Source organism: Galeopterus variegatus, unplaced genomic scaffold, assembly GCF_000696425.1.
Source record: "Galeopterus variegatus unplaced genomic scaffold, G_variegatus-3.0.2 Scaffold487, whole genome shotgun sequence".
NCBI classification, from domain to species: Eukaryota; Metazoa; Chordata; class Mammalia; order Dermoptera; family Cynocephalidae; genus Galeopterus; species Galeopterus variegatus.
The window spans coordinates 12,731-26,723 of record NW_007726598.1 but is presented as its reverse complement, the minus strand read 5'-3'; the positions used below and the strand labels follow the sequence as shown (position 1 = coordinate 26,723).

Genomic DNA, 13,993 nt, shown 5'->3' with positions numbered 1-13,993 from the left:
GACACTGAGGGTTGCGATCTGTTGCCGGACATGAAAAAAGACAAAAAGGAAAAAAAAAATAAAAAGAAATATTAGGAAGAGAGTACGGAGAATTCCCATATAACCCACGCCAAGTTTTCTCTGTTATTAACCTTAGTACCGTAATTTTGACATAATTTACAAACCACCATTGATACATTATTATTGAGTAAAACTTTATTCATAAAAAGAAATATTAGGAAGAGAGTACAGAGAATTCCCATATAACCCACGCCAAGTTTTCTCTGTTATTAACCTTAGTACTGTAATTTTGACATAATTTACAAACCACCATTGATACATTATTATTGAGTAAAACTTTATTCAGACTTCGTCAGCTTTTCCCTGATGTCTTTTTTCTGTCCCAGGATCCCATCCAGTATAGATACATCATATTTAGTCATCATGTCTCCTTAGGCTCCTTGGTTGTGACAGTTTCTCAGATTTTCCTTATATTGATGGCTTTGACAGGGAAATATTTTAAAGATGAAATATTCTAGATTTTTGGGCCAAGTCATAGTGTCTTGTACTCCAGATCTTGGTCCAGGCCCCTGTCTCCGCAGGGCCATGCTGTGGACATAGGTAGGAGAAAAGGGGGCCAATGGAGAGTCAGTGTGAGTGGCACTCAAGCCATAGCTACTGAGAATGATGGAATCTGGGCCAAGTGGGCTTCCAGCAGCTGGCAGTGGTTGGGTTTTGGTGGCTCCCTGTCTCTCCCCGGAGCCTGGTGTCGGCTTTGTTCTTGGCTCTCAGGCAGTAAGGTTCTCCTGCTGCTACTCTTGATTCAGAATCTTCCTTTTCCCCCTCTCATAAAAATATCCTGGCACTTGTCTGTCCCATTCCTTTGGTGGCCTGCTCAGAGATAATCTGCTAGACCAGTTTCCAGTAAAGTGGAACCAGCTGATGAGGACTGGCTGGGTCTCTTCCTTTCTGGCTAACACTTTCATTTTAAGCCTCATTTCCAAGTCTGGAAAGTTGAAAATAGCTCTGAATCTACTCAGGGGATATGGTTCAAGTTTTTACTGTACTGTGTGATCCTGGAAAAATATGTAACCTCCCTGAACCTCAGCTTCCTCATCTGAAAAAAATGGGGTTGTAAATGTGTCAAATCTGAACAAATGCTAATGCTTACCCGGGGTCTTGTATTGAGGACTGTGAGACTACATCTTGGCTCAGAAGAAAAGCATGCGAGGGTTGATTAGTGATGTCTGCCGTGGACACAGATTAAGAAAATGGTGGCATATGTGCTATGTGTTTGTCATTACTGAATTAGCTTATTTCTAAGTTATAGCTGTAAACTCTTCTGATTCGGCACCCTGGGAATGAGAAAGAATCAGGGGCGTGGTCAGGTGAGCTGATGTGAGAAGGTAAGAGTGGCTGGTGCCCTGTTCATGGCTCTCTGTGCCTACAGAGTTCACCCATGCGGGACAGGGTGGGCTGATTGAAGAGCCCACAGGCGATGAACTCCCAACCAAGAAGGGGCGGCGGAACCGTTTCAAGTGGGGCCCAGCATCCCAGCAGATCCTGTTCCAGGCCTACGAGAGGCAGAAGAATCCCAGCAAGGAGGAGCGAGAGACGTTGGTGGAGGAATGTAATAGGTAGAATGGCTGGCAGTGGCAGGGCTGGGCTGGGCTGGGGCGAGGCTGGGGAAGGGGAAGGTGACTCTGGGTCCTGAAGGAGGCTCCCCAGTCCTTGAGAGCTCCTGCTGTTGGCTTAGGTTGGCCCAGAGAGTTGAGAGTACTCAACTCCTGCTTAGTGTCTAAATCTCACTCCATTCTTAGCATACCCTACCCACATGAGCATTCCCTTGGGTGGCTGCTCATCTCATTTTGTCCCCTCTACAATCCTATGGCTCCTTTACTCACTTTATGAATGGAGAGACTGAGGTCAGAGAGGCTAAGTCACTTGGCCAAAGTCACACAGCAGACTGGCATTAGAACCCAGATCTGTCAGCCTCAAACACTCAGGTAGAGCCCAGTTTCTCAAATCCTCCCCCCATCCCCAGGAGAGGGTTCCTCTGAGGCTGGCCTGGAGGCTCATGGGTGGCTACTTCTGCAGGGCGGAGTGCATCCAGAGGGGGGTGTCCCCATCGCAGGCACAGGGGCTGGGCTCCAACCTCGTCACGGAAGTGCGTGTCTACAACTGGTTTGCCAACCGTCGCAAAGAAGAAGCTTTTCGGCACAAGCTGGCCATGGACACATACAATGGGCCCCCACCAGGGCCAGGCCCGGGACCTGCACTGCCTTCCCATAGCTCCCCTGGCCTGCCCCCACCCGCCCTCTCCCCCAGCAAGGTCCATGGTGAGTGCTGTGTGGGTAGGCGGATTGGGACAATGGGTGGAGAGGAAATGCAGGTAGGCGGGAGAGTTGGGGAGGACTAGCCCCGTGGCAGCCACTCAAACCTCTTAGTACTTCAGCTTGGTTCCATTCCACTCCATCTGCTCCATTCTACCCCTCACCTGTCCACTCCATCGACTCACTCTACTCCATTCACTCCTCTCCATATCACGCTACTCCACTCTACACGCACCGCCTCACCCCTTCCACTTGGCTCCATCCGTTCCCCTCAATTCCATCCACTCCATTCCATATCACTCCAACCAGTTCAACCTAACTCTGTCTTGGTTACTTCAACTCATTTGTTTCAGATCATATCAATTCAATTAATTTCAGTTCAACTCAGTTCAATTAAATTCAGCTCAATCGTGTTCAACTTGTTATAATCCAATTTGGTTCATTTAACTTTGGTATAGTTTAATCCAACCAATTCCCATTCAATCCATTCAGTTTAACTAAATAAAATTAGTTAATAAAATTCAGTTCACTTTTTTTAAGGCAGGTTAGTTTAATTTTATAGAGGAAATACTTTCAAACAATACGAATGACACAATTAGAGAGAAAAGCGATAAAAACAGAGACGAATATTGATTATAACTTATTCCCAAAACAGAAATTTATTTCATCAATTTTTGATCAATGCCTAACAATTTAGTGGTTAGATGAAAACCCAAATTCCCTTTTACATGTGGCACTGTAAGATGCCTGGTGGCAGAATTCTGATCATTTCTGGACCAGAACTGCTCATAAAACATGGCAGTGTTCTTTCTCACCCAGCCTGGGGTTTGGGACAAATGGAAACATCAGGTGAAAACATCCCTTATGCCACTGGCTCTTCACCTCTCTGGCATGCTGGCTATTTTCTGGGGGTGGCAGTTTCAAAGCCAGTCACAAAGGAGAGAAGCAGCTGCAGGTGCTCCATGCCCTCCTGCCTGTCTGGGCCAGCCTCTGATGCTGAGAGTGACAGCTGCCTCCCTGGTCCCCTCACTTGCCGCAGAAGCAGACACGGGCAGGGAGGCTGGGGAGGTGAAATGTGGCAGACACAGTGCTCCTTGCACTGATGCCAAAGCAGGGGCTGCATTTGTTTTTTGTGGGGCAAAGGGGTTCTTTTATTAAAAAAAAAACAAAACCTGGGGTAGGGGAGGAAAGCTCTCCAAACGGAAATCTGGATAAACTGAGCAGTGACATTTATTAGAATGCTTTTCTTCACAGATGTCATCTGTTGCTTTGCATTTCTGCCTCTGGTCTTTTTTCTTTTTTTTGGCCAATTTCTTTTTATACGCACTCACAACAGAGACCCAAAGCATCGGTCGTTAGCAGAACTGCCAGTCAGCAGACAGCACTCCTTGAAACTTTCAACTCCACCCAAGAGCCGTGGGTGGCTGCTGGGCTCTAGGGTGCGGGGGACAGAGCAGCTACTTCTGGGGTGCTTGCTTGCTTGCTAGGTGCGGGGAGTCCCTTGCCTGGCCACCATGCCTGGTCTGCATTTTAGCAGCTGCCCACGCAGCTCTCTAAGCGTCACGGTGGGTTGAGGTAACTTTTCTGCCAACCCCTATTAAGTAGCAATGTGGAGGAAAACACACTGTGCTGATACGGAAAGTCCCCCCCCCCCAACTCAGTTAATTTCATATAAGCTGGTTCGATTTAAACCAATTCAATTTGAGTCAAGCTCAACCTGGTTCAATTCATTTCAAGTTCAATTCAACCAGCTTCAGTTTCATTCAATTAATTCCAGTTCATTCTATTCAACTCAGTTCACTTCAGTTTAACTTCATTAGCCTCAATTCAGTTCAGTTCAATTGTCTTTTATTGAGCACCTACTACATGTCAGGTATAGCACTGGGCAGTGGCGGGTATGGAGCTTATAAAATGCAGCCCTTGCCTTCAAGGAACTGGAAGCAGCTAGCACAGGGCCTGGCACAAGGTGGATGCCCAAGCAAAGGTTGCTGGCTGCATAAAGATGCAGCAACCGGTCTAAGCAGACGATGCAGTTCCGAGTGCATGCAGTTCCGAGTGCACGCAGTTCCGAGTGCATGCAGTTCCGAGTGCTGAGGGCTATGGGGCAGCCGAGGACAGAGAAGTGGGGTGCTGAGGCCGGACACTGCTCCCCACTCCAGGCGTGCGCTATGGACAGCCTGCAGCCAGTGAGGCAGCAGAAGCACCCTCAAGCAGCGGTGGTCCCTTGGTGACAGTGTCTGCACCCCTGCACCAAGTGTCCTCCACGGGCCTGGAGCCCAGCCACAGCCTGCTCAGCACCGAAGCCAAGCTGGTGAGTATCCCCTACCTGTGGGGAAAATCCTTCCAACCCCATCCTTCCTTGGTGGGGAGATCCTGGAGCAATCTCCAGGGAGGCAGTGTGGGACCCACCCTGATCCAGCTTGGCTTCCTCTGGCAGGTCTCCGCAACTGGGGGCCCCCTGCCCCCTGTCAGCACACTGACAGCACTGCACAGCTTGGAGCAGACATCCCCAGGTCTCAACCAGCAGCCCCAGAACCTCATCATGACCTCACTTCCTGGGGTCATGACCATTGGGCCTGGGGAGCCTGCCTCCCTGGGCCCCACATTCACCAACACAGGTGCCTCCACCCTGGTCATCGGTAAGCTGGTGGGAAAGGGTGGGGCACTTGGGTGGGGGTGGGAGGGTCATGGGGCTGTTACAGAATCCAGGAGCTGGAAGAGCCACTGGGACTCATTCATTCATATAACATGTATTTATTAAGTGCCTACCCTGGGCCAGCCACTGAGCTACATCAGTGATATGTGAGTGAACAGAAAATCTCAACCCAAGAGGGAGGCAGACAAGAGTGATACATAAATTACGTAGCACCTTAGAAGGTGAAAAATCCATGAAATCTATGAAAAATAGAGCAGGGTAAGGGGGATTGATATTTTCTAGGTTTTTGATTTTATTAAAAAAATTGTTTTTACAGCTCAGAAAGCCTTTATTTGCAGGAACTATTATGCAGAAGCTCAATATGTAAGACAGATAAGGAGCGGCTGGGAGAGGGGAGCAGACAGCTAAGCTCTGGCCTTTGCACTGCTGTGGAACCCCAGGGATCCAGGGAACCCAGTCTGGCAACCCTTGAACTAGTCATGCCTGCCTTTCCCACTAGCCCAAACAAGGAGCTAAAGGCTCAGTGGGGGAGTGACTTGCCAGGGCCACTTAAGTTAGTGGCAGGCTTAGTGCAGGGCTGTTTCCTGACTGCCCTGCCCCCCTCCTCTAACCTATAGGTTCTGGGAGGGAAGGATGGTGCCCCAGGGGGCCTGGGATGGGGCTGGGGAGGCAGTGGAGGTACAGGGAGGCCTGGATGACTCTCACCCCTCCCGCTCCAGGCCTGGCCTCCACTCAGGCCCAGAGTGTGCCGGTCATCAACAGCATGGGCAGCAGCCTGGCCACCCTGCAGCCGGTCCAGTTCTCCCAGCCACTGCACCCTTCCTACCAGCAGCCACTCATGCCACCCGTGCAGAGCCATGTGACCCAGAGCCCCTTCATGGCCACCATGGCCCAGCTGCAGAGCCCTCATGGTGAGCACCCCTCGCCCCACGCTGGGGGAGGTGGTGGTGGCAGTTGGCTGTCGATGGGCGCAGGGGGAGGGGCAGGTGGTGCGGTCTTTGTGTGAGCGTCTGGTACAAGTGTGAGTGCTTCCATGACGGAGGAAACACACTGTTCTGTGTGAATACGTGTGGCCATGTGTGTGCACATGGTACTTGTGTGAGCGGATACCCAGTGCGTTTCAATGTGTGCATCTGAGTGTTTATTGGTTGTCTGTGTGTTTGTGTGTGTGCCCATGTGTGGGAGTACAGGTGACAGTGCTTTTTTTCTGAAATTTTTGGGGCCAGATGAGTTCAGAATTCACTATTTTTCACATTTTAGAAGGGTAATTTGGTGGATATAGCATACATCACATAAAACTCCTGGCAGGGTTTGGGCAACTCCCTGTCATCAAAGCACTATTTCTGCAGCAAAAGTTGTAAATTCCACAAGGTAGGTTAAAGACTCACATAACCTCAAGTAAGGTTCAGGTTGGGTTTTGCCACCCAGTGAGCTCTAGTGCCAACCTTATGAAGATCTTTTGGTTTCAGACCTTTTTTGGAACTCAGGATTGGGATAAGATTGTTGACCTGTACATATCTCTGTGTATGAGGTTGAAAGTGTATGTATCTGTGTGTGTGTTTTTCTGAGTCACTGTGAGAATATGGGGTTTATGTGTGTTTATGTGGGGGCTCTGTGTGCCTCTTGGTGGGGGCTGTAGGTAAAATGTTGGGTTACATTTTGGATAGGTGTCCTGGAGATGGAGGCATTACTGCCCTTTGCCCTGCTCACCTCCTGACAGGGACTGCCTGCCTTTCCTTCTGAGGCCTGTGCTTAGTACAGTAGCACCAGTGCTTATGCTTAGTACAGTAACGCCTGTGCTTAGTACAGTAGCGCCTGTGCTTAGTACAGTAGCACCTATGCTTATGCTTAGTACAGTAGTACCTGCACTTAGTACAGTAGTCCCTGTGCTTATGCTTAGTACAGTGGTACCTTTGCTTAGTACAGTAGCACTGCACTTCCGTCTCCCATCCACTTTCATACTTGTCTCCAGGTAACAAGAGGAGCTGGAGTTGGCTCTTGGCCTCCCCCAGGCTCCTCCCCACCAATCCCAGCTGAGCAGGTCCCTGTAGAGGAAGACAGGGTCCACCTTGCTATCTGGACCCCCAATCACTGCCCCATCAGGCCATACAGCAGGCGCCACACCCCACTTCCCCCAGAGCATTCATCCTTGAGGCCTCCCAGGAGGGGTCCAGGCTGGGCATGTCTGCCATGTCTGTATCCTCTCTCCGCACCCCCTCCCTGCTGGCCAGCCCTCTACAGCCACAAGCCTGAGGTGGCCCAGTACACCCACACGGGCCTGCTTCCACAGACCATGCTCATCACTGACACCACTAACCTGAGTGCCCTGGCCAGCCTCACACCCACCAAGCAGGTAAGGCCCAGGCCTGCCGGCCCTCCCTCAGCCCCACTCCAGAGCCCTCCACCCCACGCCTGGGGGCTCAGGAAGCTCTGTTCCCCAGGTCTTCACCTCTGACCCTGAGGCCTCTGGTGAGTCTGGGCTTCATACGCCGGTGTCTCAGGCCACCACCCTCCACGTCCCCAGCCAGGACCCCGCTGGCATCCAGCACCTGCAGCCTGCCCACCGGCTCAGCGCCAGCCCCACAGGTGAGCAGCCCTGGCCCTGCCCCTTTCGTTGCTCTCCCATGTCAAGGCATGGGCAGTGTGTGCAGCAAATGGAGGGCAGATGGGAGGGCACTCCCTGCCTCCCAAACATGGCCTGTGCTCCCCTGAAGTGCGCCAAGCAGCGTGGGAACCAACAGGATAAGGAGGCCTAGCTCACAGGAACATCTCATTGACTCTATGGAGGAAAAAGATTAAGTGATCAGAAGAGGCAGCAGATGGTAATAATGAGGAACTGTGGGCCAGCAGTGACTCTGATGTGTTCGGCTTGGCTCTGCCCAGGGTTTAATATTCTTTCAATTAGTTGCCAACATTTAAAAATCAGTAGGTTTCACACAGAAATCCGGATTTCTGGCTTCTCTTGGAAAACTGGAGGACTCATATTCTCACACAACAGCAGAGTGTGGGTTCTCCAGCCCACCACGTCCCACTTGACCCACTCACGTACACCCTGATGACCCCTGCAGGCACCCATGTTTGTAACCTACAATGTCGTGATTAAGAGTGACCACTTTGGAGTCAAGCTGTTGGGTCTGGAGGCCTTGGGTGGCCATCGCTAACTGTGACTTTAGGCAAGTGGCTCCCCGTCTCGAAGCTTCAGTTTCCTCGTGACAGCTAATAAGGGCACTCCATGTTCCAGCTTCATGTTTTACCCCATGAGGTCTGTGATTATGCCCATTTTACAGATGAGGAAGTGGACACTCAAGGAGTGAGGGACTTGCTTCATCTCCCACAGCTACTGGGTGGCAGAGTCAGGACTGGAATCCAGCTCCAACCACAAAGCCCATTCTCTTAACCATCTTTTTTTTTTTTTAAAGATGACCGGCAAGGGGATCTTAGCCCTTGACTTTGGTGTTGTCAGCACCATGCTCACCCAGTGAGCAAACCGGCCATCCCTATATAGGATCCGAACCCATGGCCTTGGTGTTGTCAGCACCGCACTCTCCCGAGTGAGCCACGGGGCCGGCCCCTCTTAACCATCTTGAGCAGTCAGGGTCCTCCTGAAACAACCAACAGGATATGTATAGAGAAAGATGTACTTTAAGGAGTTGGCTCACCTGATTGTTGGGGCTGGCAAGTCTGAAATCTGTAGGGCAAGCTGGCAGCAGGCTAGAAACTCAGGCAAGAGTTAATTCTGTAGTCTTGAGGCAGAATTCCTTCTCTGGGAAGCTTCAGGCTTTTTTCTCTTACGGCCTTCAACTGTTTGGACGAGGCCCACCCACACCATCCAGGGTAACCTCCTTTACTTAAAATCAACCGATTGCAGGTGTTAACCCCATCTACAAAATACCTTCACAGGGCTGGCCGGTTGGCTTAGTTGGTTAGAGCATGGTGTTACAACACCAAAGTCAAGGGTTTGGATCCCCTACTGGTCAGCCACCAAAACAAAAAACCTTCACAGTGGGGGTCGGTCCGTGGCTCACTTGGGAGAATGTGGTGCTTAACCCCAAGGCCATGGGTTTGGATCCCTATATAGGGATGGCCAGTTGGCTCACTTGGAGAGTGTCATACTGACAACACCAAGTGAAGGGTTAAGATCCCCTTACCAGTCATCTTTTAAAAAAAAAACAAAAACCTTCACAGTAACACCTACATTAGTGTTTGGTTCAGCCCAGCCAAGCTGACACGTAAAAGTACCGTACCATCTCACCAGGGCTTCTCCAATGTTCCCAATAAACTGTCCTGAGGAGGCCACTCCCTGGGTAGCTCTGGAGCCGAGCTGGGAGGCTCCTCTTGTTTACAACTGAGAGTAGAGGTTTGACTTTGGGGTCCCTGTAATCTGCTGTGATTCAGGGGGTGAGACTCTGCCTCCCCTGTCCCCAGCTCCCCTAGGGCCGGGCAGGCGGGGTGGGTGGGGTCTGGATGGGCCTGGCAGGCAGCCAGCAGCCTTGTTTCCCTCTGCAGTGTCCTCCAGCAGCCTGGTGTTGTACCAGAGCTCTGACTCCACCAATGGCCACAGCCACCTGCTGCCATCCAACCACGGCGTCATTGAGACCTTCATCTCCACACAGATGGCGTCTTCCTCCCAATAACCAAGGCAACTGCCTCTCATGGGCTGGGCCCTGGAGTCTGCACTGCCTGCTTGGGGGATGATGCGGGCAGCAGCTGCCACTGCCTGAAAGACATGTGAGCCTGCTAAACTTCTGAGGCTATAGGGACTGTCCTTCGCCGGAAAACTGTGCCTCAGGCCACACCCTGCTCTGCCACATCAGAAAGCGAGGGTTCTGAGGAACCCCAACCTGAGGAAGATTGCTTCAGTTGCACAAGAGGGGGCCGTGGAGAGCTAGGAGGCAGAGCTTGTTCCTGGCAGGATTCGGCTGTCCCCACTGCTTGGGATGGTTCTGAGGAACCCCAACCTGAGGAAGATTGCTTCAGTTGCACAAGAGGGGGCTGTGGAGAGCTAGGAGGCAGAGCTTGTTCCTGGCAGGATTCGGCTGTCCCCACTGCTTGGGATAAAATGGTGTTCCTTGGAGCAGACGGGGGCAGCTTTGACTCTGTTACCCCAGCCTGGGCCTGTGGAGAGCCCCAGGACCCTGAAGGGAACTCTGGTAGCCATATTTCTCAGGACACAAGCCCTGTAGCTGTGACTCACTGAGCTCCAAGAGAGACCCTAGATCAATGGTGGCCTCATTCTGTCACCTGTGCACCCACCAGGCCACTCCATCCTGTCCTCAGCTCATTCCAGCAAGTGATCCACATGCCCTTTTGTACCTACCCCTTTCACCCACTTGTATAGGCATTTCCTGAGTGGCTACTCTGCACCAGAGCCTGGGGCTCAGATGCCCAAGCTCTGGGGGAGCTCAAGCAAACAGGGAGGGCATGTGGGGCTTGCCCAGCTTCTGTTGTCCTGAGTGCTCCCCCTTTCCCGGCCCCCATGAGCTCATTTTCCTGGACATTTGTTCCCTTGAGCAACATGCTTTCTCATGCCAGCCTGGTATCTTGCCTTGACTGAAAAGTCTGCTCCAGAGCTAGGAAGTTGTCCTTGCTCCTGTGGGAGTTTTGCAACTTCTGCCAAGTCCAGGTCCCCAGGGAGCAGCTCCTCTGGCCTCTGCAGACCCTTCCCTTGCTTGGGGGAGAAACTACTGAGCTCAGAAGGTGGCAAGGCCTGAGTAGCTGGCAGAGCTGAGGTGCCCAGAGGGAGAAGAGGTGAACCCAGTGGAGAGGAGCCACCTGCATGAGCAGGACTGATGCTCGAGAGCTTGGGAGCCTGATGGGCTAAGGGTTGGGATCCAGGAAGTTCACAGCCACCCTGAGGAGTCTGACGTTCTGAGCACCACTGGAAGGGAAAAAGCAGCTGTGTGAGCCCAGGGACACATGACCTCACCTCCTTGGGCCTGTTGCAGAGAACCTGGCCCTCAGCAGAAGCCTCCACCCTGGGGTTGAGGAAAGGGCCTGGGGAGAACAAGAGCACCCTGCAGCTTGTAGCCAGCTAAGGGTGAGCCTGTACATTTATTTAACTTTTAATAAAGCCATGAGAAATGTATAAGAAACTTCTTGCTTGTCCACAAATCACACAGATGGGAGCTGGGCAGGCAGAGGGAGGTTGAGGAAGGGAGGGGGGGCTGAGAGGAGATGGAGACAGACACACACACACACACACACACACACACTTTCTCTCTCTCCCCACCCTCCCTGCCGTCTGCATGAAACCTAGTCCCCAGTGCTGCGACGCTTCCTGAAGTCCTGAAGCTGGGGTGAAGGGACACATGCTGGGGGTGTAGGCAGGAGGATCCCAGATATGTGATGTTTATTTAAAATGTCTCATGGGCTCAGTTGGTTAAAGCACATCCTTATAACACCAGGATATCGGGTTCGGATCCCTGTACTGGCCAGCCGTCAAAAAAAAAGAAAAAAAAAAAAAATCAGTGACAAATTCTGCAATATAAAATATCTCATAAAGATTCAGCATTGACAGGGAGACAGCACCCAAATCACTCTAAGTTTTGGGTCCCTTGATAATTTATTTTTGATAATCTGGTTGGCTCAGCAACATCATTGTGCATGGTATATTCACAGATGGGGAGAAAGAAAATTCTGGAAAATTAGGGTGAAAAAATCTCTTTCTCCTCCTTTTCCAGTGTTGTATCAAGTCCATATGGGCTTGGGGGAGAAGTAAAAAAGTTGTTCTGGGCCTTGGCATCTTGGGGACTCCTTCCCTCATTTTCTAAAGACTGTTTCTCACAGGAGGCGGAGGAGGTGCGGGGGGGAGAAGAAAGGTTTCCTTGGGGTGATGGAAGCTTTACCACTTGGCCACTGATCTTGAGTAACTGGAAGGCTCCTTCTTCCTGAGGCCATAGAATGTTCTGGTACCACAGGTCTGCCCCAGCCCTCAGTGGGAGCACAGAGGGGCAGGTTGCTTAGGCTTCTCATCCTACCCACTTCTTTGCCCAGAGCCTTGAGCAAGCCCCAATCATGATCAGGGTCTCCAGGGCAAAGTCCAAACTTGCCAGCCACGTCCTTGTACTTGGAGAAGGAGGCAGGGCTTGGAAATACCTTGTTCCCAATGGGTGCCTTGTCCTTGGAGTGCTGGGCCCTATGCCCACAGACCAGGGTCAGTTTGCAGGCATGGCGGCTGCACCCTTTGCTGGCAGGAATGGAGAAGGCTCACTGGTTTTCTTTGCCTTTTTCTTCCTTTTCTTCTTTTTGGTACCAAGTGACACCTGGTCTCTGTTGAACTCGCCGGACTCTTTTTCCTGCTTCTGGACTGTGGCCCCGTTGGAGGAGACAGTGGTGGCTTCAACTGAGTCAATGCCGGCCACTGTCTTGGGCTTCATTTTCAACTTCCTTTTCTTCTTCTTTGCCTCTTTCTCCACCTTGACAGGGCCGTGGATGGCTGACTCCTGGAGGATGTCAGAAGCTGACACAGCTGCCTCCTGGCACCGCTGCCACTCCTCGTCGCTGTCCTTGCTGCTGCAAGGGGAGAATGGTCTGGATTAGCTGGAGTCAGAATGGGCCCAAAGCTGCCTCTCACTGCCCCACCTCAGTCCAGGCCATCAGAAAGAGGCCATAGAGGGAGGTAGAGAGCTCAGGCTGGGCAATGGGACAGACCTGGGCTCCAATACTGGCTTCTCTGCTTCCTAGCTGTGTGACCTCATGTCAAGTGACAGTCTCTCTGACCCTCAGTATCTTCATCTACAAAATGAGGATCTTAACAGAGCCCAGGGATCAGCTCACAGGGATGTCCCAGGAGGCGGACATGATAAAGGGAGGTGTCTGGCCCAAGCAAGATGGGTGCTAAAAAGCAGTGCACATCCCAAACCACTCCCCAACAGAGACTCTCTGCCCTCCTGCTGAGTGCACTATTTCTCTGGCTACCTGACAGGGCCCCTTTTAGACTGGACCTGACTGGAATCTGCTTGGCTATTCTGGGGGACCAGCCAGGACAGAAGAGGAGCAAAAAGGAGGGAACATGAGGAGAGGGTGTGAGTTCTCACCTGGAGCTGGAGGGCCATCGCTTGCGGAGGGGCTGGGGAGAGGCTTCCCTCTCAGGGCCTCCGGGGATGGATGTGAAGAAAAGGCGGAAGCCTAAGATTCAAAGGGCCAGGGTCAGCACCTGCAGATACTAACCCCTTCTCCCAGGGGCTAAGGCAAAGGCCTGGATCAATGTCTCTAACCACAAAATGATGCCTCATCTGACAAAAGCCAGACGATGGGATGCTTAAGCAGACGCCAGTTGCCACATCAGGTCAGCAAGCCCTCAGAGGCTTCTGGAAGCCAGCAATTGGGCCTCCTACCTAAGACAGCCTCCAAGCTGGCAAATGAGTTGAGCATGGGACAGACAGATGCAGATGGGTGAAGCTGTGGAGTACAGTGGTGACAGCTCCTGCTCAGGGTGGACAGATGACGTCACCTCAGGCAAGTGATTTCTCTTCTCAGAGCCTCAGTTTCCTTGTCTGTAAATGGGGTATCATCATAATACCTGCCTCACAGTGGGGGCTGAGTGATGAAAAGAAGATAATATACCAAAACTATATTGCCCAGTTCCAGACACACAGTAGGTGCTTAATAAATGACAGCTATCACGAACAGTATAATTACTCACCATCATCCTCTGAGGCCACTTTCTGTACCTTGGATTTTGCTGGCTTCTTCACTTCTTCTGAGATGGTAATGGAACTACGGGGAGAGAAAATGGTTGACTTAGGATGAGATTTTGGGTAATAACAAAAACAATTAAAAAAACAAATTTTTTTTTTAAGTGGAAGGGATAAGGGCACGTGATCTTAAAGGCAAAAGCAGAGTGCACACTGGCTTGGAAAGAAGCCTAACAGCTACAGCCATGATATGAGGGGTCTTAAAAAATCAAATTTTTTTTTTAAGTGGAAGGGATAAGGGCACGTGATCTTAAAGGCAAAAGCAGAATGCACACTGGCTTGGAAAGAAGCCTAACAGCTACAGCCATGATATGAGGGGTCTTAAAAAA

At 51.3% G+C, this 13,993-nt stretch overlaps 2 protein-coding genes across 3 annotated transcripts in view; one reads left to right on the top strand and one right to left on the bottom strand.

Annotated features, from left to right (window-relative positions):
* The window catches only part of HNF1A (HNF1 homeobox A), a 25,269-nt gene extending 15,389 nt beyond the window's left edge, over positions 1 to 9,880 (top strand). Inside the window, exons 3-10 of the mRNA XM_008569344.1 lie at positions 1,430 to 1,616; positions 2,077 to 2,318; positions 4,472 to 4,623; positions 4,750 to 4,951; positions 5,688 to 5,879; positions 7,200 to 7,321; positions 7,410 to 7,554; positions 9,475 to 9,880. Coding sequence (XP_008567566.1) covers positions 1,430 to 1,616; positions 2,077 to 2,318; positions 4,472 to 4,623; positions 4,750 to 4,951; positions 5,688 to 5,879; positions 7,200 to 7,321; positions 7,410 to 7,554; positions 9,475 to 9,602 — 1,370 coding nt within the window. The 3' untranslated portion in view covers positions 9,603 to 9,880. The remainder of the gene's footprint in view (positions 1 to 1,429; positions 1,617 to 2,076; positions 2,319 to 4,471; positions 4,624 to 4,749; positions 4,952 to 5,687; positions 5,880 to 7,199; positions 7,322 to 7,409; positions 7,555 to 9,474) is intronic.
* Positions 9,881 to 11,505: 1,625 nt separating this feature from the next.
* Positions 11,506 to 13,993, bottom strand: part of LOC103587786 (chromosome unknown open reading frame, human C12orf43) — a 12,711-nt gene continuing 10,223 nt past the window's right edge. Inside the window, exons 4-6 of one of the 2 annotated variants that reach the window (XM_008569342.1) lie at positions 13,613 to 13,686; positions 13,005 to 13,095; positions 11,506 to 12,480 (exon numbers count right to left, since the gene is read on the bottom strand). In XM_008569342.1, coding sequence (XP_008567564.1) covers positions 12,123 to 12,480; positions 13,005 to 13,095; positions 13,613 to 13,686 — 523 coding nt within the window. In that variant the 3' untranslated portion in view covers positions 11,506 to 12,122. The remainder of the gene's footprint in view (positions 12,481 to 13,004; positions 13,096 to 13,612; positions 13,687 to 13,993) is intronic. The other variant, XM_008569343.1, reaches the window with a different exon arrangement.